The sequence below is a fragment of the Equus przewalskii genome, chromosome 20 (genome assembly GCF_037783145.1).
Source record: "Equus przewalskii isolate Varuska chromosome 20, EquPr2, whole genome shotgun sequence".
Lineage (NCBI taxonomy): Eukaryota > Metazoa > Chordata > Mammalia > Perissodactyla > Equidae > Equus > Equus przewalskii.
Window position 1 is genome coordinate 30,751,635 of NC_091850.1, and position 25,047 is coordinate 30,776,681.

General features: G+C 41.7%; 1 protein-coding gene across 1 annotated transcript in view; it reads left to right on the top strand.

The window, feature by feature from the left end:
* The window catches only part of ADAMTS12 (ADAM metallopeptidase with thrombospondin type 1 motif 12), a 315,216-nt gene that overhangs the window by 179,327 nt on the left and 110,842 nt on the right, over positions 1-25,047 (top strand). Inside the window, 4 exon segments of the mRNA XM_070587073.1 lie at positions 10,345-10,469; positions 14,157-14,306; positions 23,712-23,855; positions 24,446-24,590. Of these exon segments, the coding sequence (XP_070443174.1) occupies positions 10,345-10,469; positions 14,157-14,306; positions 23,712-23,855; positions 24,446-24,590 (564 nt within the window).

Below are 25,047 nucleotides of genomic sequence, written 5' to 3' on the forward strand. Positions count from 1 at the left end.
ACCTCCGTGTCCAGTAAGATTCTATTATATACTCCCACAGCACCGGGCATTTCTCCTTCAAAGTGCATATCGTGGTTGTAATTTTACATCTATTTCATGATGCACGTTCTTCATTAGTATGTAAGACTTAAGGGCAGAGGCTGGGTCTGGTGTTGCTCACCATTTAGCCCTACTGATACATAATGGATAATGGAAAGAGTGAAGGAGTGAGGCCACCGTCAGGGGGGAAGATGAGGGTCAGCACTGGCCAAGTCGTGACAAGACTTGTGGCCATATAAAGGGATTTGGATTTAATCCTATGGGAGCTTCTGTATGATTCCACACTGAGAGATGAAGTGGAGAGAAAGGCATTAGAGAGATGCTTCTGGGGTTCTACGGAAAGTGGCCTGAGGTGGGGAAAACTGAGGCAGGGTCCCTGAGGTAGACCTCCTCTATCAGTGGCTTTCTTTCACTCTCGTCTTCCTTATTCTAATCACTTCTGACAGCTAACACCATTTTGGACTTCATTTTCTCTGGTGGGTTTAAGAGACTTTGTGGTTAATCTACATACATGAAGTGCAGTTTCTGTTTGTCATTTACTGCCGTGTAAAAACCACTATGGATTTTCTTCACATTTTGAGAATAAATTAGGGTAGTCTGACATCATGCTCACTTTGGAGCATCCTAGAGCTTTTCTCAAAGACTAGGGGTCATATTTTAGAATCAAAGAGTAGCTTCATATATGAACCAGCTTGCTCTCACTCCTCTCTTGGCTCCATTCAGCCCTGAATCAAGTTCCCCTTTTCATTTTGTGACCCTAATCCTATCCTTTGAACTTTCCATTCTCCCTCAAGAACTTGGACACAAACTTGACGTCTTCCCCTTTCCACCTTAGACAAATTTATTCGATGGCATCCCCACTCCCCTTTTAGGCTGGAGGTTTGGGATAACATTATTCTCTTCCCTCCAATGCCTGTGAGCAGTTGATTTGGTGGAGAGTACGAGATTTAGAGTAGGTCCGACCCCTTTCTAGCTGTATACTCTGTATTCTTGCCTGTGCCTCCATTTCTTCATTTAGTAAAATGAGGAATCATAATATCTACTTCCTAGGGTTGCTGTGAGAATCAAATGTGTTCATTCATGTAATAGTTAGCATAGCACCTCACTTGTAGAAACCACTCCATAAATGTTACTTGTTAGTATCATTCTTATTATTCTTATCGTTATCATCCTTTAGGTCCCTCAACAAACTTATAAACTTGTTATTATTAAGCTCATTTCACAGTTGAGGAAACTGTATCCAAGTCCTTGATGGAAAATAAAAGAGCTGAAGGACAAGATTAGGATCATGAGACGATGGAGACTTCTTTTAAGAACAGGATAGAGACAAAACTGGGATGGGAGTGAGTTGGGATGCAGCCAGCTGGGCCCCAGGTCACAGTGCATCCAGGGTGGGGCCTGAGGGTGTCCGGCTGTCTTGAAGGAGCAGCAGTGAGGCTGACGGGCAGAAAGGAGATGGCTGTTTTCACAGAGAATTTCCCTTTTGGTCTCAGGGTGATTTAGTGTTGGGGTCACCCTTGTGAGACTCTGGTATTAACTTTGGAAATTCAGGCTGTTGATTTCCCCTGCCTCCAGGGTGGTTTGTCGGTCTGTAATAACCTGTGTAATTGCTGTTCTTTCAGGATAAATATAAAAAATATTCGCAAAGAATTTGTACTCCCATCACTTTTTTTTTAAATCAAGCTTTTCCTCTGATAGTCAGATAAGTTATTCCTAGGCACATGAGAAATTTTCAGATTAAATTTTTTACTGCTTTTTTCCTCTCTGCCTTTTCTTTTTCTTCCAGGAACCTGAGCCTGGCTAGCAGAGCATGATTGGGTTGTACATTGAATCACAAGCTGCCCCCAGGAATTCCCAAGGAAATTAATACAAGATCTTTTTTCATTACAGAGAGAGCTTACAAAGAGACACAACAATTTATAACAAAAGCCATGTTATTGCAAAATCATTTCCTAACTCCCATTTGAGGCTATTTCTGTGAGCTGTGGCTGATTCTCTGTAGGTCATCTCCCTGTCCTATGAGGTCACGTACTCAGATGAATAGGAAAGGGGAAGTGGGAAGTGAGTTGGACTCGCTTAAGAAAATGAGGTGAGAAAAAATAATGAAAGAACAAAAAGGGAAGTCTATTTCTGTTTACAAAGGAAATGGGGAAAAAATTAGTGTAGGCAGGGGTTTGTTTTGACAAGCTCAAATAATTATGGGGATGCTTTATGGAAAATGTTTAGCACAAATCTCCCCATATTCATTGTGAGCCAGCACAATCTCTCTGAAGTTTTTTGGCATCTTATGCATGCTTAGGGCTGCATAGTTTTGAGTCATAACTAATTACTTTTCCCGTGGTTCCTGTGATCAAATGCATTCAAGAAACGAAACGATTGTTTCTTGGACTTAACGTCTTATGGAACTTGGAGATTAAGAGGCTGAGGGGACTGAGAAAAATTGCACTGAATTAAAACCTTCTGGAAGAGTCATGACATTTGGTGAAAAAAGCAGTAAGTTATCCTGAAGACCTTGTCACTGAACTTGTGTAAAATGCCACATATTGTAGATGAAAGTTCTACACAGGGGCAAGGTACCCAGCTGCAAACATCAGCAACTCAGTTAATTGTGCCTTTGCTTTGTCTGTAAGAGGAACTGACAAAAGCAATAGGAAGAAAGCAAGCAAGACTTTGAGGGTAGACTTCAGGCCCTAACACGTTTTTCTTCTCATCAGTTATTCCAGAATTGCTCTTCTAAGAGCAGTGGGATGTAAGGACAATCCCCTCTGTTGACATCTCTTTACTTTTTAGGCCCTTTTCCTTTCCTTTACTCCCTCCTCAATATTTCTGCTGCTGGAAAATCTCAACAACCATGCAGATGCAGCCCATATGTTTAGATGGTTCAACCTCAACCTAGTTCTCACTACTGCTTGATCACCTATTCTCCATTCTCCTTCTCATTCCTGTCAAGAACTATGAAGGGTCTTAGAGTTTACTTTCCTTGCAAGCTAACACATTATCCTGCCATACTTTCATGGATGTGATGCTGGGAGAAGGCATGAGACTTCTGGGTCAGAGACAAAGGACTTTATTACCCACAGCACAACATGTAGCATGAGCTTCATGTTTGCATCTGTCCTTTTTGTCCTCTAAGTCCCAAAGGTATTATTTGGGAAGCCTAGCTGGATGCTGTTTACACAGTGGGTTTTATCATAGCTGAGGAGCCCCAAGTAAGAAAACTCCAGTTCTTTAAAGAGGGTGGTAAGTAAACTTGTCAACTTTTGCCCCAGAAGAGCCATTATTTTTATTATTCTTGTCCTCCTCCATGGAGAGAGACACTATCTCTATCTTCCAAGCCTGTTTGCTACACAACATCCTTGAGAAGACACAAAAGCTGTCAGTGGCTTGGCTCAGATGATATGAAGAAACATGGGACCCATGTAGAATTCTCTCCCAACAATTCCTATTATAGGCACCAGAATTATTTTAAAGATTTTTCTTCTTTATTCTCAAACTTCTGACCCCTTACCTTCCTCTTCTCTTGTTAACAGAAGATCTTGTCTCTTTACTGACTCACCACAAACCTCTTGTATAATCTTCACTTTTGTCTGGTTCAGGAGATATATTCTTTACCTTTTTCTCCATTCCTTGAGGTGTGGTGTGTGTCCTGAGTGTTGTCGGTATACCTGCTGTTTACCAGGCTGCGTGCAGTGCCTGAGAATAGGAGAGGAATAAGCCTCAGTCCTTGTTCTGGAGGAGCAAAGGAGGAAAACAGGCACACAGTTTGATCACTTTTAACCTAGCACAGCAAGTGCTGTGAGCCAAGCACGCACAAGATGTATTTGAGGGAAGCTAATCCAGACTGGAGGCAGGCAAGCCTTCCTGGAAATTCCCCAGTTGAGTCTTAGAGAATAAATTGATGTTGAATAGGTTAAAGGTGGTAAGAGAGAGGAGAGAAAGGCATTCTAGGTAGAGGAAGCAGCTTGAAGAAAGCAAAGTGAAAAATAACAAGTATGTGAGGGGTGGGGGAAATGGTAGTGCAAGCAGTTTTAATGTTGCTGGAGCATAAACTGTGAGGTTGCAACTGAAGGGAGGGCTTCCTGGAGGCGAGACTTTGAAGGGTCTTGGGCCACGCTTTGTGATATGGGCAGACTTTGGTTTTGACTAGATCAACCTGACAACAGCAAGGAGGATGGCTTTAAAGAGGATGACGAAGAAAAAAGGAGAACAATTAGGAGATCATTTAGCTGGAAGCATATATCCAAGCATAAGATGATGAGTTCTGAGCTAGGGCAGTCAGGAGTAAAGGTGGAGAGGAGGATCAAATTAGCAGCACATGATGACAGATTGGGACACAGGATATGGAGGGAGAGGAGACCAATAAGAGGACACTGATGTTTCTAGATTAGACAGCTGAGTGGATGGTGGCTCCTGTAACTAAGAGAGAAGACACAAGAAGAACAGCAGGTTAAGGTGAGGGGAAAGGATTTCAGGGATGCTGAGTTGGGGGTACCTGTGATGCCATGCAGAAGGAGGTGTCCATCAAGAGATTTGGGTACATGAGTTTGAACTCCGGGAGAGATTTGGAATGAGCTATAGATTTGAGAGTTAACAGCATATTGGTGGTTTCCCAAAATATGACTGCGATTGAGAGTGAACTAAGCCATGAGCCGAAAGAAGGGCAGAAGAGCCCAGAGAGGAGCCTGAGGAGTGGTCGAGAGTAAGAGGAGGACAGAGAGTGGGGGATCTCTGTAGTAGAGGATCTCTGCCTGTGTTTGTCTCCTCACCGGGGGTGGGAGTGTGAGGTAGGGAGGGGAAAAAAGTGGTAATCATCCATTGGGAAATTACTAAATCTTTCCAGTTATCCAAAGCAAAAAGTTTAGAGGTCTTCAGTAATTTGGAAACCAATTGTCCTGGGCCGGTAGCTGCAAACCTGGAATCTAAGCCCTTCTCTGCCAAAACCTGCTGTGTGACTTGGCTAAGGGACTGCCCCTCTCTGGCAAGGATTTTTGCACCATTTAAATGAGAAGATTGGATGCATAGCTGGAAGGCTGTGTCCTTCAGGGAAATGGGCTGTTCGTAATCACGGAAAAATTGGAGGCAGAATTTATTCTGCAACATCTGGAAAATGACTGTTTTCTCCGTGGTGATGAAGATGTGTGCTTGCTGACACTGAATTTGGCTCAGGAACCAGGGAGACTGGATGTTTGTAAACATTCACTTTTCCTTAAACAGACACATATGGATTCATAGGGAAGTTTTTCCAAAATGGTGAGTCCTATAAAAGGGCAATATTGAAGCAAAAAATTTCTCCAATCCGGCAATATCCCACTTTGAGCTGTGCCCCCACCAGGGACTTTGTGAGGCAAAGAGGAACATTCCGAGATGGGCTCCATCTTCTTCTGCCTGGGTGGCCACCTCAACTCTAATAAGCTTTTATAAGCCATATTTTCAGGATTCAGATTCTGTACATGTTTTGTATTTAAATAGGGAACTTAACTGAACTTTAGAGTGAGTGTGTAGGTGTGTAAGTGTGTCTAAGTGTGTGGGCTCCTTCTACTCACTGGAACTCATCTAAAAGACTACATGTTCCCTTTGATTCAAAACTAGAGGATCTCACAATAGGCACATGAAAAGATGTTCAGCATCGCTGATCATCAGGGAAATGCAAATCAAAACTACACTAAGATATCACCTTACCCATTAGAATGACAAAAATATCTAAAACTAATAGTAACAAATGTTGGAGAGGTTGTGGAGAAAAAGGAACCCTCATACACTGCTGGTGGGAATGCAAACTGGTGCAGCCACAGTGGAAAACAGTATGGAGATTCCTCAAAAAATTAAAAATAGAACTACCATACAATCCAGCCATCCCACTACTGGGTATTTATCCAAAGAGCTTGAAGTCAGCAATTCCAAAAGTCCTATGCACCCCACTGTTCATTGCAGCATTATTTACAATAGCCAAGACATGGAAGCAACCTAAGTGCCCATCAACAGATGAATGGATAAAGAAGATGTGGTGTATATATACAATGGAATACTACTCAGCCATAAAACAGAACAAAATCGTCCCATTTGCAATAACATGGATGGACCTTGAGGGTATTGTGTTAAGTGAAATAAGCCAGTTAGGGAAGGACAATCTCTGTATCACTCCATTCATATGAGGAATTTAAAAATGTGGAGAAAGAGAACAGATTAGTGGCTACCAGGGGAAAGGTGGGGTGGGGGGTGGGCACAAAGGGTGAAGGGGTGCACCTACAACATGACTGACAGACAATATTGTACAACTGAATTTTCACAAGATTGTAACCTATCATTAACTCAATAAAGAAAAGTCAAAAAAATAAACAAATAAAACACAATTTAAATTAAAAAAACAACTATAGGATCTCACATATCGTTAATAAGTAACCACGTAGATCTTCTATTGCAACCTCTAGCCTTGATTCAGACCAGTTATTATTTTAAAGGTATTTAAAATGTTTTTTATGTTGTGATAATTGTAGATTCACATGCAGTTGTAAGAAATAATGAAAATTCCCTTACGCCCGTCACCCAGTTTCCCCAATGTTAACATTTTACATCACCTTACTACAATATCACAACTGAGAAATTGATGCTTACACAAACGACCTGCCTTATTCAGATTTCACTAGTTTTACAAGCACTCATTGATGTGTGTGTGTACATTTAGTTCTATGCAATTTTAACAAATGTGTAGATTTGTGACCATCACCACAATACAGAGAAGTTCCATCACAAGGATCCGTCATGCCACCCTTTTATATCTCCCTTCTTCCTACTGACCCAACCCCTGGAAAGCAAATCTGTTCTCCCTATCTACAATTTTGTAATTTCAAGAATGTTATAGAAATGGAATCATACATTACGGAACCTCTTGAGACTGTGTTTTTTCACTCAGCATAATTCCCTTGAGATCCATCCAAATTGTCTGTATCGAAAGTTGTTCTTTTTTACTGTTGAGTAACATTCCATGGTATATATCAGTTTGTTTCACCATTCCCTCTTGAGGGACATTTGGGTTGTTTCCAGTTTTTTGCTATTATGAGTGAAGCTGCTATAAACATTCTACAAACTTTTGTGTGAACATAAATCTTCAGTTCTCTGAGATAAACGTCCAGAAATGCAATTTCTAGGTCATATGGCATTTGCATGCTTAGTTTTTTGAGAAACTATCAAACTGTTTTCCATAGTGGCTGCACCATTTTACATTCTCACCAGCAGTGTATGAGTGATCCAGTGTTACCACATTCTCATCAGTGTTTGGGTGCTGTCACTATTTTTAATTTTAGTCATTCTGATAGGCATGTAGTAATATCTCATTGTGGTTTCAATTTGCAATTCTCTGATGGCTAATGACAAACATCATGTGCTTATTTGCCGTCTATATATCCTCTTCAGTGAAATGTCTCTTCGTGTCTTTTGCCTATTTTCTAATTGTTTACAAATATTTTCTCCCACTCTGTAGCTCATCTTTTCATTCTCTTCATAGGGATTCTCTCAGAGCAAAAGTTTTTAATTTTGATGAGGTCCAACTTTTCAATTTTTTCTTTTATATCTTGTGTTATTTGTGTCAAGTCTATGAACTCTTTGCCTAGCTCCAGGTCCCGAAGATTCTCTCCTATGATTTTTTAAAAAAGTTTTATAGTTTTACCTTTAAGTCTATGATCCGCTTTGCATTAATTTTTGTATAAACTGCGAGGTTTAGATTGAGACTCATGTCCAGTTGCTCCAGCACTATTTGTTGTAAAGATTATCTTTCCTTTCCTTGTTCACCTTTGTCAAAAGTCATTTGGGCATATTTGTTTGGGTCCGATTTGGGTTCTTTGTCTGTTCCATTGGTCTACATGTCTTTCCCTCCACCGGTACCACATTGTCTTGGTTATTGTAACTATAGAGTAAGCCTTAATATCAGGTAGAGTGATTCATCACCCTTCATTTTTCTTTTTTAAATTAATTTATCTAATCTAGGGCCTGTGCTTTTGCATATAAATTTTAGAATCAGCTCGTATATGTGTACAAAAGACGTTGTTGAGATTTTGATAGGAATTGTAATAAAACTATAGCTTTTGTGAGAATGGGACGTCTTTATATGTTGAATCTTCCAATCCATGAACATAGTATGTCTCTCCATTTATTTAGGTTTTTTATTTCTTTCATCAGCATTTTGTAATTTTCAGGATATGGATCTTGTACATGTTTTGTTAGATTTAAACCTAAGTGTTTCATTTTCTTTGGAACAATTCTAAGTGGTATGAAGTTATTTTTTTATTAATGAGTACTCTTGCCTAGACCTCCTCCCTGCACTCCTGCCCCTCAAAAGAAACCCTCAAAGAAATGTAAGGTAAAAAACAGACTTTAAAGAAATCTAATCATAGTTGATGTTTTGTTTCATCATCTGCCTTCCTGTCTGAAGGAGCCAGAACTGAGACACCATTCTAGTGCGGCTGGTCACCAGTTAGAATGACAGCTTCAGCTGGGAGTCCTTGTTCTCACAGTGCTCAATTCAGTATCTGAGCTGAGTGATCTTGAGCTAGCTCTTTACTTCTTGGAGGTTTAATTTCTCTTATTATAAATTGAAAATAATGATATTTTCTTTACAAATAATGCTGAGCAAATGCAATTAAATTAAAGGAGAGAAGCTATGTGAAAGTTTCTTGCGCATAGTAAGTATTTCCTTCGTTTCTTCCTCCCTTTCCCTTCCTTTCTCTGCCCTTCCGTTCTTCTTTGTTTTTTTTTTTTTTTTTTAATTTTTACGTCTTGTCCCCCAACCCACCCCGTACATAGTTGTATACTTTAGTTGTAGGTCCTTCTAGTTGTGGTATGTGGAACGCCGCTTCAGCATGGCTTGGCGTCCCAAATGCCTAGCCTGGCAGGGCTAGGTCCGCGTCCAGGATCCAAACCAGCGAAACCCTGGGCTGCCAAAGCAGAGTGTGCGAACCTAACCACTCAGCCATGGGGCTGGCTCCTCCTTCCATTCTTGATTCATGGCACTTGGCCAGTTCTTTCTGGGGGTGGGAGCCATTTCTTCCAGTTGGTCTGCCATTCTAATGACAGCTTGACTAGTTGAACAGGAGACTAACTCCCCCTGTGCCCAGCTAATCCCTCAGAACTCCTTCTTCTCCTCCACCATACATCATTCTTCTGGATGATGTACTGATGAGGGTTATTGAAAAATGAAGTCTGCGCCTTCTATTTAAATTCTTTATGCTAAGCAGTTTGGTGAGTTTTCATGAGCAACGAGCCACCTTTCTGTGTTGTCATGAAAGGAAGGTGGTCTATGGTGGTTAATTAGCATGGGTGAGGGGACCTGGGAGTGCTGCTAACAGGCAACTGCAGTTTCTCAGGCCTTGTTTGATATGGGTGTGAGCTTTAGCAAAACACAGAATAGTAGAGAAGCAAGCTCACAGTTTGATGGAGAGACTGACCTGAAGTTCTTGGGCCGAGCCCAGAGTAACAGACTCAGATGAGAGTAGGTAAATGGAGGTAGTCATTCTTCAGGTAGAATCCACCCTGTACTGTGGATGGCTCTATAGAGAGACCCCAAAGAAATGGGGCAAAGGAAAAGAATTTCTCCTTTAGAAGTTCAAATTAAACTGGAGTCCCTCTAGAGCTGATCATTCCTTTTTCCTTCTCCCCCATTTGACAAGTGTTCATGCGGCTAATTTGGAACAAGCCCTCTCCCATCCTCAATAGTAACTCTGGGCCAGATGGAGCCCTTGAAGTTGCAGGCTAGGGGCATCTACTACAACATCCTAATTGTTGTCAGACAACCAGTGATCCTAACTGGTCATAAGCCTGGAAAGATTACGTCACTCCCTGTCCTTCATCCATAGATGTCAAACCAAGATGGAAACCATGGGCAAGGAAACATCCAGTGCAATCCCAGGCTTGCAAGATACCTTATGAGAGAAAGAAGGTTTTGTTGAAAATCTGCTCATTTTGCATTAGAAATAAAAATGTCTCCTTGGAATTGTATTGGCTTAGGAAGCAGAGAGCCACTAGAAATAGAACTTCAAACAGCTGTTGGTCTTTGCTAATGCATTTTTAATTTTTCTTCAAAGGCTTCTTGTCCCAGTGATCATTTCTCTCCTTCTTTCAGTGGAAGTCATGAGAGCGATAGTGTTTAGAGCTGGGGGTTAGCCCAGAGGAGTCAGTTAGCCTCTGCCAAATTCCTGTTAAATGTTTGAGGCACACACTCGGAGCTCATCTCCCCAGGCTGCTTCTGGGGATTGATGTGATGGGCCCTGACCACAGTAAGCTCACCCATGCAATCTCTTCCTCTTATTCCTCCAGCAAGGATTGAAAATAGTTCACCATGCAGAGAAGACGCTGTCCAGCTTCTGCAAGTGGCAGAAGAGCATCAATCCCAAGAGTGACCTCAACCCTGCTCATCACGATGTGGCCGTCCTTCTCACCAGGTACCCCAGAGACTATGTAGAAGCCAGGGGCTGCAAGGCAGGGAGGGGTGGCAGGTGAAAGGGTTGTTAGGTATTCAAACTCATGAGATTCTTACTACTCTTTGCTGCACTTGGTCATTTTTAAAGGCAGCTTCTATGATCTAGACAACTCCTAATTCCCATGTGAGTGAGAGGGCAGTTAGCAAACTTGCTAAATGTGACAAAACTCTCTGTGTTAATAAATTGTGTCTGCTGGCGAAATACAGGCCTCTTTCCCATCCCAATGATGATTTCATCTTTAAAATTGGCTTCTCCGTGCGGTTCTATAAACAATCAGGAAATTTGTTGGCAGATCTTCCAGACTCTCTTGTAACTCTTAGCCATGGGATGTCTGATCTTTTATTTTTATTTTATTTTATTTTTTAATTTTCCTCCAATTGAGAGAGATGCAACCATCTCTACATAAATCAGTCCTCCTTGTAACCCATCCCTGACTGATGTTGAGGACAGAATATGGGGAGCAGTCCTCCCCAAATAGGCAGAGTGGTTAGCTTGCACTTTTCTCCCTTTTGCCCTCATGAAGCTACTGTGTTGTTCTGACTACAGATAGACCCTATGGTGCTAATGAGAACCAACAAACCTTCCAGAACTCACAGCTGTGAAGAGCCAGGGAACTTTCCTGATCAGCACTGGCCCTTGGAAAGCTATGTTTGCTCACTGATTCAGTAAATGTTTATTGAACATCTATAATAGACCAGACACTATTTTAATCTAGACAAAAGAAGAGCTTCCCTTAATGGGGAAAGTCAGGTCTCACTGGGCACTCCTATGCAGGTTCAGAGACAGACAGAAATCCAGGAATGTACAGTAGAAGAGGCCTCTTGGCCCGGCCCTTCAGCCATGGAGAACCTCATGCGCTAGAAGGCCCTGGGTGTGTGTTTGTCCTTGGGGAGGACAGGCTGCCACTGAACATTTTTGTCTATCATCTGTCCCTTTGACAGGATCATCCCAATGCATAGGATTCCTACAAGGGATGATAATTAGCCCCACCCCACTCACATGTCTGCCTTATCCTGACCTGAAACTCCAACCGTCAGAATCACTCTTTGGAGTGAAAGTGTCCAAACTTTGGTTGAATGCAAACATGTTCCCAAAGAAGTCTGTGGCATAAACCTCTTACATTAGATTCGTTAGGACCAGAGACACCTTGGGTTGATCAGTAGCTCCTGGGGGAATAGGTTGGTGTGGGTGTGGAATGTAAGCACAGGGGCTCTGGGAAGCCAGCAGGCATCCAGGGAGTACTAAGAACCTGGGCAGAAAGCCAGGGGAAGACTTCAGTCCAGACAGGACCTGTCTCTAGGGAAGAACCCTGGATTCTGGGACCAGCATTGGCCACCTGGCAGCTGTGTCTCAGCTCTGTTTCTTTTCTTTCCAGAAAGCAGAAGCAGCATCTCCTCTCATTCTCACATGAAACAATGAATATGTTAATGATAACTGGCATTTGTGGAGTGTTTGATTTGGGCCAAACACTGTGCTACATCTGTTAGGACAATTGTCGTTCCATTTAATCCCCAGACAACCCTGGGGAAACCGAGGCTTGGTTATGTCTCTTGCCCAAAATCTCATTGCTAACAGGTACAGCTGGGACTTAAATCTAAGTAGTTTGACCACAGTGGCCACACTCTTGACTCTTATCCAATAAGAATATGAAGGATCTGCTCTGCTTCTTTTTCTTATTATGATAATTTTTCTTCCTTAAAACAGGAGTCTGGTTTCAAGGTATGATGAATCTCACCGGCTCCTGGACAGTGGAGAGTCTTTCAAGTTCTAAAGCAGGATTTCTCAGCCTCAGGCCTATTATTTTTTGTTGTGAGGGGCTGTCCTGTGCATTGCAGTATATTTAACAGTATCACTGGCCATCTATCCATGAGATGCCAGTAGCACCCTCCTCCAGGTTGTGACAACAAAAACTGTCTCCAGATATTGACAAATGCCCCCCTAGGAGGGAGTGGAGAGCAAAATCACCCCCTGTTGAGGACCTCTGGTCTGAAGAAGTAGGTAGGATCAGGAAGGGAGGGACGTTTAAGATGAGCTTTGCCTCTGGAGGACTATGCTGAGATCCACTTTAACCGAGCTTTCAATAGAGTTGTGCTCAGTAGAAGATGGATTTGGCTTGAACACACTCCATGAAATAGGGCTAGTTGCTGCATGCGAAGGTTTTTCTCTTATACTATCCCCAGTGGATGGTGGAGGTGGAGCTGATCTACTTTTGGGAACTTAAGCTCCTTCCCTGCCAGAACCTTATTCCTACAAATCTTTGGTTACCCAATTTTTTCCCCCTTTGGTTCTGGATACTTAGTAGGCACTCAATAAACAATTATTTAATGGATCTAATTTCCTGCACTATCAGTGTGAGAAGTTTGGTGGATTTGCAATGAGCACCATTCATCTTTTCTCAGCTGCTCCATGCAGACCCAGACTTTTTGAATGAAATAATAACAAGCACATCTTGCAGTAGGGGTGGAAATGTTTAGTTGGTCCTCCTACAGACTCAGAAATTATTTAGAATGGTTGCACTGTATGATCCATGCAATCTAGCTCTCCAACAGGAAACCACATAGCAACCACTGCTGTTAGTGGGGGTAAGGATTCCTGTCCGTCGTGCATGTTTTGAGATGGGAGCTGCTCTCTCCTATCCCATGTCCCAGCCACTGCCTCCTAGAGAACTGAGAACTTGCAGGGTTTCTCAAAGCCTGGATATTTTTCATGGCTTGGTGGACACAAAAAACAGACCATTTGTCGCCAGAAATGGTGCCCATACAAACCCCATGAGTTGAAGGTCTGCAGCTAACTAAAGCTCAGAAGCTTGTTGGCATTTGCACCAGTCATTCCTGGCAAAGAGCTCTTACTGCACTGAAGGAAGCCACATGACCAATTAACGACTCTTTCACAATCCCTGTCAGTGATTGAAACCATCGCTACCAGGATATGGAAGCACATTTTCATATTTAAAAGCTGTAACTAGTATTTTGTTGGATCCTGGAAGGGCTTTCCTTTCTTTTTCCAGGGTAGGGAAACAGTGAGGTCCTGGTGAAAAGAAGAAAGATGCCTCTGTGTGTGTGAGTGTGTGTGTGTGTGTGTGTGTGTGTGTGTGCCCACACATCCCCTCCCATATGCAATATTGTTAGGGTAGTGGGACTGGAGAGACAATTGATTTGATCTCTGGATGGCTTGATGGGACCATTGCTGTTTTCATGAATGAGAAAAAGTTCTCAAATGAGTTTTCAGTACAGACCTCAGAAAGACCAAAAAGTGCTTTTATATTTGAAAAACCTTAGCCACTGCTGGTTGTCCCTTCCCTACTGAAAAGTTCAAATTAGCTTCAATTTTCAATCAGATCCTTCTCTTTTTTGCCAAATAATATAATTTTGCCTCTTGAGATTAAGAGCAAAAGCAACTCAAAGTAGGGCATTTGCCATATTTTCCCTCTTCTTTTAGGTGTTAGTGAGATTCAATAATCAAGAGGTAAAAATCAGAAAAATCTTAGTGAATTCAAAATTGCTCCCTACATTCATATGGGCTTAAAAGAATTTTTAATCATAGTTTACAGGCTATATTGAATGTAAATTAATACCTAGGTTTTTTTTCCAGGAGGGTTTTTGTAGTTGTGTCTTTGGGCATCTATGCATCTCTGTTCTCTACTTTCAGAAAAGACATCTGTGCTGGTGTCAACCGCCCCTGTGAGACCCTAGGTCTGTCCCACCTGTCGGGAATGTGCCAGCCTCACCGGAGTTGTAACATCAATGAAGACTCTGGACTCCCTCTGGCTTTCACAATTGCCCATGAGCTCGGACACAGGTAAAGGGTTGAGGAAACTGAGATCTCCTCGCCATGTTCATGCATCAATGTCAGTAGAGGGAATGAGGAACACCTTACAGGGGGCATCAGGAGAATTGGATTGCTTTGTGGCTTGAGATTCACCCTCCTAAACCTCTGCTTCTTCATCTATAAAGTGAGGATAATCATACCCTTTAAAGATTCCAATGTCTTCTCTGTCCTGACCACTTGTACCCATTTATATCACAGAATCAAAGAGGCTACTACAATTCTCTGAATTACAATGGTTGGAGCACAGACAAGGAGTCAAGCTTTAACTCAGTTGATTAATTCAGGGGTAACACTCCCTCTTTAGTTCCTATGAAACAATAATAACATTAATATCACTAAAAAGTCACAAACCTTAACATTTTTGTGCCCTTACTCTATGCCAACATTTTTTGTGTTGAGTTATTGAATCCTCTCAACAACTTTATGAAGTAAATACTATTGTCAGCCCCATCTTGCTTGTATGTGTAAGGAGAATATTGAATAAGAAGAAATTGAAAGCTACTGTAAACTGGGAAAACTGCTATAAAATGGTGTCAAGCAAACACCATTTAAGGAAGTCCAAGTTATCCCAAAAATGTGTGAATTTGATTAGATGAATTCATTGAAGGCAGGTTTCAGAATGTTTGACTGAAGGGGTCATGAAGATTCTGGATTCTCCAGGTATCAGAGGTTTCCCTGGAGGAGAGGTCTCAGCTTATTTGTAACTTGATTTATTGGTATATTTACTAACCACAAATACGAGAGCATTATACTAATTAAAAACTCAGATCGGGGAGCCACCTAAGTGGCTCAACTATACCCCCTTCCCATCATGTGGCCTCCAGCCTGGATCTCCTCCCTCTGAAGAGGGAAGCCGAACACTGAGGCGTACTCTGAGTGTACGGCCGGAAAAGAGATGGGACTGGGAAGAGCGGTGGAGACTGGATTATTCCAGGCCTGGGCTCTCTGGCCTGGGCTTTCTCACCATTTTTCTCATGTAATATTGAAACTTTTCAAAATACTTTTACCTGCAGTACAAAACCAGAGTATTGGCTTGGGAATTGGGAAGAATGAGTGCTTATTCTAGCTTTTCGTCAGCCAATATTATGACCTTAGAGAAAATTCCCTTGACCTCTGTACACCTGTTTTCTCACCTGTGAAATGAGTAGGTTAAAGGCAATTTCTTAGGTACTGTGATTTCTTTGACCCTTACCAAAAAGCCCTGGGAGATAAATGTGATGTTCTAGTATTCTTAATTGTCAAAAACTCAAACAGAGAGGTTAAGTCACTTACTTATAATTAAATAATGATTGGGGACAGAATGCTGGGTCTTGAAAAGACCAGGCCACAGTTGTTGGCATGTTGATAATAAAACTTGGCAAAATGAAAGTTACGCTTATAGGTAAACATAGGTGTCCTCAATCCTGATGTGAGGAGGGATATGTCCCCTGCAGCCTTCAGTCAAGTCATTGATGCCAGGAGCACCTGCTGGCCAAGCAATGCGAAGTGAATATGACTGGGTCAAACTGAGAAATGATTGCTCAAAACCTTCCCAGCAATGGTATATCCAAGCTAAAGAAAAGTTGAGAAGACTTGCTTGATAAAGACATTCTCAAATGCTCACTACTTGTGTTCAGAGAATGGATCCCTTATATCTTCAGTTCAGTTTGTTGTTGTAAAGAGACTCAGAAATATGCTAAGCAGGTTCAACAAAATCAGTGTTGCCCCAATTTTTGAGGCAATCATTGGCATGATTATCTGGACACAGACACGTCACCTTTGTGAGGAAGGCCACCTAAGTAAGTAAAGCCAACGGCAGGTATGATCTTCCTTTCAGATTCTGGAAATTCTCTAATAAAGGTGAGAACCTCTTGATAACATTACTTGAGCATAGTTTCCCTGAATACTTGAAAATAAAGAGTTGTAGATATTTACCGGTTATCAGAAGTGGTAGATTATTTAACAGACTATAAGTGGGCCACTACCTGAATCAACTTAATATTTTGATATTTGTTCTCCAAATATTGGAGATCTGTGCTCTGATGGCTGATGGCTGATCACAGAGGTGCAGACGAAGAGGTGGGCAGCCACTGTTGTTGCACCTTCCCCATTGTTGTAAGCCCCTCCCCCTTTGGTGGAAGCGACTTTCAGAGGATTTAAAGGACTGGCACCCTTTTTTCCCCCTCTCTATTTTTTTTCTTTTGCCCCTTTTGGGAGCCAGACAATAAAGACTAGGACTTTCAAAAGCAATTGCATATTTGGAGAAATTAGAAAGTGACCACACATGCCCAGGGAAAATCTCAGAAAAGACCTAAGAAGACCTGAAGTTTACACTTCACATTGATCCTTGGCACAGAGACAGCCTACACTAATCGAAAAAACAAAAACAGTAACAGAAAATAGCAAACCCAGGGAAGGGGAAGAATCTGATTTTCAGAGTTACCACATTACTAGATTCAAATGTCCAGTTTTACACACACACACACACACACACACACACAAACACACACAAACTACAAAGCATACAAAGAAACAGGAAAGTATGGCCCATTCAAAGGAAAAAAATAAATCAACAGAAATTGTTCCTGAAAAAGACCTGATGGCAGATGTAATCGACAAAGACTTAAAACAACTGCCTTAAAGATGCTCAGAGAACTGAAGGAGGATGTGGAGAAAGTCAAGAAAATGATGTATGAACAAAATATCAGTAAAAAGGTAAAAATCTAAACAAGAAACCAACAAGAAATTCTGGAGCTAAAAAGTACAATCACTGAAATGAAAAACTCACCAGAGGGATTCAATGGCAGATTTAAGCAGACAGAAGAAGAATCAGTGAACCTTAAGGTCAGACCATGGGAATGATCAAGTCTGAGAAACAGAAAGAAAAAAGATTGAAGTTTTAACCAGTGCAATAAGGCAAGAAAAGGAAATAAAAGGCATACAGACAGGTTGGAAAGGAAGATATAAAGCCAACCTTATTTACAGATAACAACGTTGTATGTGTAGAAAAACCCACACACAAACTAGAACTAACAAGCTCACAGGATACAATATAAACATACAAAGCCAGTCATATTACTATATACTAGCAATGAACAGGTGGACATCGAAATTAAAAATGCAATACTTTTCATAATCCCTCAAAAATATGAAATATTTACATATATTTATATATTACAAATCTAACAAAGCATGTTCAGATCTTATATGCTGAAAACTACACGACACTGAAGAAAGAAATTAGAGAAGATCTAAATAAATGGAAACACATACTGTCTTCGTGAATTGAAAGACCAAACATAGTAAAGATGTAATTCTCCTCAAATAAATGTAAAGGGTTAATGATATTTCTATCAAAATTCCAGCAAGAATTTTTTGACATACAGCAAAATTATTCTAAAATCTATGTGGAAAGGCAAAGGAACCAGAATAAGTAAAAAAAATTTGAAAATTTGAAAAACAACAGTAAATTGGGAAGAATCAGTCTACAGTATTTCAAGATTTATTATATAGCTGCAGTAATCAAGATAGTGTGGTTCTGGCAAAGGAATAGACACTTAGAACAAGGGCACAGAGCAGAGAATGTAGAAATAGTCCCAAATAAATACACCCAACTGATTTTTTGACAAACGTGCAAAAGCAATTCAATGGAGGAAAGATAATCTGTTCAACAAACAGTGCTGCGGCATTTGGACATCCATAGGCAAAAGTGAAAAAATATGCAAAGAACCTATTCCTAAGACTCAGATCACATGCAGAAATTATCTTGAAATGGAACACAGACTTAAATGTAAACCTTAAAACTAGAAAACTTCCAGAAAATAAATAGGAGAAAATTTTCACTATCTAGGGGGAAGCAAATCAGAGTTTCTAAACTTGACATCAAAAGCACTATCCAAAGAAGGAAACATTTACAAATTGATCAAAATCAAAATCAAAACTTTTGTTTCTTTTAAGAGAATGAAAAGACAAGCTACAGCATGAGAGGAAATGTTTGCAAACCATTTGTAGTGAGTTGAGTAGTGCCCGCCTCCGACAAATCAAAGTCCACCTGGAACCTCAGAATGTAACCTTCTTCGGAAACGGCGTCTTTGCAGATGTAATTAGTTAGGAATTTCAAGATGAAATCACCCTACATTGAGGGTGGGCCTTAAATCTAATGACTGGAGAGGGAGATTTGGACACAGAGAGATGCAAAGAGAAGACGACCGTGTACAGAGGAAGGCAGAAGTTAGAGTCTCCTGCCACAAGCTGAGGAAGCCTGGAGTCAACGGAACCTAGAAGCGAGAATAGGCACAAAGACTGTCCCCTGGAGCCTTTGGAGAAGGCATGGTGCTGCTGACACCTTGTTCCAAGGCTTCCATCCTCCAGGACTGTGAGAATAAAGTTTGTTATTTTAAGGCACCGAGCTTATGGTAATTTTTATGGCAGCCCTAGGAAACTAATACCATATATCCAACAAAGGACTAATATTTAGAATATATAAAAAACTTTTAAAACTCAGTAGTAAAAACACAAACAGCACACTTTGAAAATGGGCAAAAGACATGAAGAGACATTTTACCAAAAAGGATATACAAAAGGCAAATAAACACATGAAAAGATGTTCAACATCATTAGTTATCAGGGAAATGCACATTAAAACATGAGCTATCACCACACACATCGGAATGACTAAAATAAAGAACAGTGATGACATCAAATGCTGGCGAGGATGCAGAGAAACCGGATCACTCATGCACTGCTGGTGAGAATGTAACATGGCTCAAGCACACTGGAAAACAGTTTGGCAGTTTTTAAAAAACTAAACCTGTAACTGCCATAATTTCCAGCAGTTGTACTCCTGGGCCTTTATCTTGGAGAAATGAAGATTTGTGTTTACACAAAAACCTGTACATAAATATTTATAGAAACTAAATCTTTTTTTTTTTGAGGAAGATTAGCCCTGAGCTAAGATCTGTTGCCAATCATCCTCTTTCTTTTTTTTTTTCTTTTTCCCTCCCCGAGACCCCAGTACATAGTTGTAGGTCATTCTAGCATGGCTTGGTGAGTGGTGTGTAGGTCCACGCCCAGGATTCAAATGGGTGAACCCTGGGCCACTGAAATGGAGCATGCAAACTTAACCACTTGGCCACGGGGCCAGCCCCTATAGAAGCTATTCATAATAGACAAAAACTGGAAGCAATCCAGGGTTTGTTTCAACCCAAACAAGGTGAATGGGTAAATAAACTGTGATGGGTACATATCGTGGACTATTAGTCAGCAATAAAAAGGAATGGACTGTTGATAGAGGCAATGACCTTGATGAATCTTCAGTTATGCTCAGTGAAAAAAGCCAGTCCCAAAAGGTTGCATACTGTATGATTCCATTTATATAGCACTATTGAAATGACAAAATTATAGAGATGGAGAACATATTAGTGGCTGCCGGGGTTTAAGGAGGAAATGCGGGAGGTAAGGAAGTGGGTGTGGCTATAAAGTGCAACACGAGGGATCCTTGTGATGATGAAATGTTCTGTGCCTTGACTGTATCGATACCAGTATCCTAGTTGTGATATTGTATTAGAGTTACCATCGAGGGAAAGTGGGTGAAGGCTACACAGGACCTCCTTCTATTCTTCTAACTGTATCTGAATCTACAATTATCTCAAAATAAAACGTTTAATTTGAAAAAGGGGGATATTGGGCCGTGTATAGATAACCTAAATAAGACATTGTATTTTAAATGTCAAAAACAAATACAAAAAGCGTAGAGTCACTGATAAAGAGAAAGTTGAAAGACGACATCTAGGCTTGAGTTTAAATGATAGAAAAAAATGCTTTAGTAAGACACAAAACCAAAGGAGAGAGACTCAGGAGCTTCCTGAGAACCTTGACTGAAAGCAAAAAATGCTTCTGAGGTGTTCTTTCTTTCTTTAGCTGTCCAGTTCTGATTAGCTGTGGTCCAAACTGAGAAACACTGGGCAGATCAGTGAAATGACCTGTGGCAGCCCCGAAAAAGAAAAATATAACAAGCCAGTATCCCAAGAAGACACCCATGATAGTTCAATAACAAAGATGCCCCATTTTTTCTTAAGAAATTGTTTTATCCCTGATTGTGTATGATGCAAAACAGAAAGTGAAGTTAACTAACTTGTGCTATGGCCTAAGTGCCATAATTTCACTTTTCTTTTGAGAGAAAACATTTAAAAATTCCATTTACGAAGACTCTGGATTATATCAGTCATCCATACCTAAAGTATCATGCTACTCTTTTTAGACCCCTCGGTGAGTTACCAAAGATAAAGATGGAATTTCAGGAGGAAATTTTAAAACCTATCTGAGACCAAGCGTTCTTTCTATTTTTAATGTTTGGGTTTTTTTCTTTTGAGGAAGATTAGCCCTGAGCTAGCTAACATCCACTACCAATCCTCCTCTTTTTTGCTGAGGAAGACTGGCCCTGAGCTAACATCTGTGCCCATCTTCCTCTACTTTTTATGTGGGACACCTGCCACAGCCTGGCTTTACAAGCGGTGCCGTGTCCACACCCGGGATCCGAACCTACAAACCCCAGGCCAATGAAGTGGAACGTGTGCATTTTACCACTGCGCCACTGGACTGGCCCCATCCTTTCCTTCTAAGTAATGAAAATATCATGATACAGATGAACCTTAAAAGGCAATATCCACTCAATATTTTTCCCTCTCCTTGATTGTGGAGTATTTCATTTACAGAGCTTTGCTTATTGCATATACAAAATTGGTATTCCCCGAATGAGGTAAAAAATCTCACCTTCAAGGCCTGGCCCCATGGTTAAAGCTCCACATGCTCCACTTCAGCAGCCCAAGTTCATAGGTTCAGATCCTGGGCATGGACCTACTCCACTCACCAGCCATGCTGTGCACATACAAAAAAATAGAGGAGGATTGGCACAGATGTTAGCTCAGGGCTAATCTTCCTCAGCAAAAAAACAAAACAAAACAAAAGCTCATTTTCATACTTTCATGGTTCTTTTTCTCTGCTGGTTCCACTCCACCATAAAATGAATAATAAAAGGCAAAGAATGGATATATTCCACCAAATGATAGCCTGAAATCCAGGCAGTTACTTAACTTGCTGTTTCATGTCTATAATTTAGCAGACTCATCTAGCGGGAATTGAAGCACAAAGCGGAAGTAAAGCAGGCTAATCCCAAAACCCAGTAAGTTGTTTCAGACCGTAGGGGGCTCTTTACTCCAAACTGCTCTTCAGCTTCCATCCCACCTGCTGGAAAGTAGCTTCCTGGAAACAAGGCTTCCATCCTTTGGCCCTTTGTGGCCCTCTGTGTTCACTGACCCTCTGGTCCCATGTGACAGGAGAGCTCCACCCATTTAGATATAGGAGACGTGGTCCAGAGAGATGCTTGTTTGGCAGCACTCCTTTTCTCTCATCAAGTGGGAGCCCAAAGGGGTGATAAAGCTGGAGGGGAAAATATTTTCATGAATGAAAAACTTTAGAGGGAACAAAATGAACTCTTGGGGAAGTGGTATATTTTGAGTTTAGGTTTGAAGCCACTCAGTGTGTAGGATCCAGCCATATGGCTTGTTGTGTTGAATATCCAATGCTAGAAAAATCATTATTCATGCAGGTTTTTAAAACCATGCTTACAGCTTAGGATTTTTACTAATTACTTGGCAGGTGAACTCGAATACTTCATGAGCTGGGTGGGACTGGATTTGCAACCCCCTGGGGATGACCTGCTTGGAAGAAAGCTTTCATTAAGTCACATTCTTTGTAGGTGGGTGGTAAGAGCTTTGCAGATTAATTCTCTGGCTCCTTTGTGAGTTTTGTATTCATGTGTAATGCGATGGGAGTCTGTAAGTAAGTTGATAACATCTTAATGCATTAAAAAAATACAAGAAAATCTCTAAATCCCCCGAAGACTATTGCCTGCAAGAATTGCTAATGTTGTTCAGGAGATTTTATTAAAGTTGGATATGAGCTTCCGTGTCAGAGGGGTTGAATTTCACTAGCAGAGTAAAAGGTCATGCTTTCATCTGTTTGGGTTTAGAAATTTGAGCCAAATTCGTAGGTTATAAGTGTCCAATAAGCAGACTCCAGTGGAGAGAGTTCTTGTGGGGATTTCACAGGGCACCTTGGGGGAGATCCTGAGGACTCGGCTTATAAATGCACTTCAGAGTCTGCTGCTTTCCAGGCCCACTCTTGCCATGGTGGGTGGTTAAGCTCCTCAGGGCCTTTCAAGCTGCTTCACTTGCTCAACCCCGGCATTGGGAGGTCAGGGAGCCGACCGAGCAGGACACGGACGAGAACGCTGAAACAGGAGCCCCAAGATCTGCAGAAAACCTAGTTTGGCCCCTAAATAGCTTGGTGACTTTTGACAAATCTCAAACTCTAAACTTCCTCATCTAGAAAAGGAAAAGAAGTTAGACACTAATAAAAACAGCAACGAAAAATTTCTGTCATTTGTGGAGCCCTTATTCTATGCCAGGCACCTTGCTACGGGCTTTTCTTTTTTTTTTTTTTTTTTTTTTTAAAGATTTTATTTTTTCCTTTTTCTCCCCAAAGCCCCCCGGTACATAGTTGTGTATTTTTCGGTGTGGGTTCTTCTAGTTGTGGCATGTGGGACACTGCCTCAGCGTGGTCTGATGAGCAGTGCCATGTCCGCACCCGGGATTCGAACCAACGAAACACTGGGCCGCCTGCTGCGGAGTGCGCGAACTTAACCACCCGGCCACGGGGCCAGCCCCCTTGCTACGGGCTTTTCAAACTTTATTTTCTTCGAATCTCATGCTAACACTGATGACCACTCCATTTTCTGGGAGAGGGAAACAAAGCTGAGCAACTTTCAGTAACTCACAGATCGCTAAGAGGCAGAGCTGGGATTCAAATCCAGATCATCTGTCCTCAAAAGTCCTCTTAAGCACTGAACTATGAGGTCTCCCTAATGTCTCTGACATTGGAGGACTCATAACAATGCTAGAAATCAATCCAGTCACTCAAAGCTTGCGGCCTTTGACAAAGCCTCCCATAGGCTTCCCCTTTCATGCTCTGCCTTCAGTCATGATGAAAAGGGAGAAGGAAGGTTTTGTTCTTTTGTGCTGTGGTTGCTGCAGCGGGAGAAAGAAGATAGCTGGACTTTGCTGACTCTGGACTCATAGAAAGCCAAGTGGGAGCTTGTAGCTTTCTGCCAAATAGAAGTTTTTGAATTAGCCACATGGTTCCCACGGTTGCATGTTTGAAGCAAAGGATACCTAAAATCTTCCTGTGCTTTTTAGTTCGAAATTAGCTATCCCTCTCCAACTTCAAAGTCCTTAAAAAGTTGCTCTCTGTGGGTTATTCTCACCTTGGAGAAACTAAGGTTTTCTCCCTGCTTCATGCTGCCTCCTTGATCTTCTCATGATTTGTGCCTTCCTGCAGCTTCGGCATCCAGCATGACGGGAAAGAAAATGACTGCGAGCCCATAGACAGACACCCGTTCATCATGTCCCGTCAGCTCCAGTACAATCCCACCCCGCTGACGTGGTCCAAGTGCAGCAAGGAGTACATCACCCGCTTCCTGGAGTAAGTGACGGCGCATCTCGTGACAGCCTCATGGGGGTCTCTTTGAACTGGAAGTCACTTTGAATTTTATACAGTGGACCTGAAGCCTGGAAAAGGTTCAGTTCCTCCCACAGGCACAGCATCAGGGGGACATCAGAAGGGGTGGATTTCACTTCTGCTTTCTGATCCTGAGATCCAGATGGGTTCTGCCCTCCAGCGATAGCCAGGTGAACATCCCGTACCCCCTGCTTGTTCCTGTCTCAAGGCGGCTCTTTATGATCTGAGTGTGGTAAGTCCTTGGGGACTGGCAGGAACAACCAGGATATGTCAGAAGTGGTCACTGAAAGCCCATTGGAGGTAAGATGATGATTTTCTAATTTTACCACTGCTTGTATTTCCTGGATCACAAGTGAACTGATGGCATGGGATGTGATGTGGATTTCCGTTTAGACAATTCCCACCTTTAGCCTAGAGGGTTCTCTGTGCTATAGAAATAAAGTTGTCTTGAAGGACAACAAGTAAACTAGGGGGATAGAAGTTTCTGTTGAATGAAAGACTGAAGATGAAGGAAATCATAGGCAGCTGCTCTCATTTCTATTCACTTGTTTCAGCCGAGGCTGGGGGTTCTGTCTTGATGACATCCCCAAAAAGAAAGGTTTGAAGTCTAAGATCGTTGCCCCTGGAGTGATCTATGATGTTCACCACCAATGCCAGCTGCAGTACGGCCCCAATGCTACCTTCTGCCAGGAAGTAGAGGTAAGTCTTGGGCATCTGGGTGCCTCTGGCAAGTATGTTCAGAGCTAAGATCCCCAGCATGCTGAAGGAGTGGCCAGGGAAATATTTGGAAACCCAAAGATCTAGACACAGAAATGGCAACTTTGTATTCATGGCAAAGTGTCTGTAAGGCAGAAGGCTTGAAGTTGGGGTTATTTATATTCCCTGACCCTGCCTCTGGTGTTCTATGACCTTGAGCCTGATATTCTATTCTATTCCAATCCTTTGCAACTGGGTGGCAGTGAAGAAAATTCTATAGCCATTATCAGGAATCACAGTAATTCACACCAGCAGACTCCATAGCAACCTAAAGTTGCTCCCTTTCCTGAATTTGCCATCTAGTCGAAGAGTATCGCCAGGTCTCAAGGTAGGAATAAGATTCATCCCCACTTCATTCTTCCCCTTTATTTTCAATATCCGCGTGATAAATCTAGCCCCA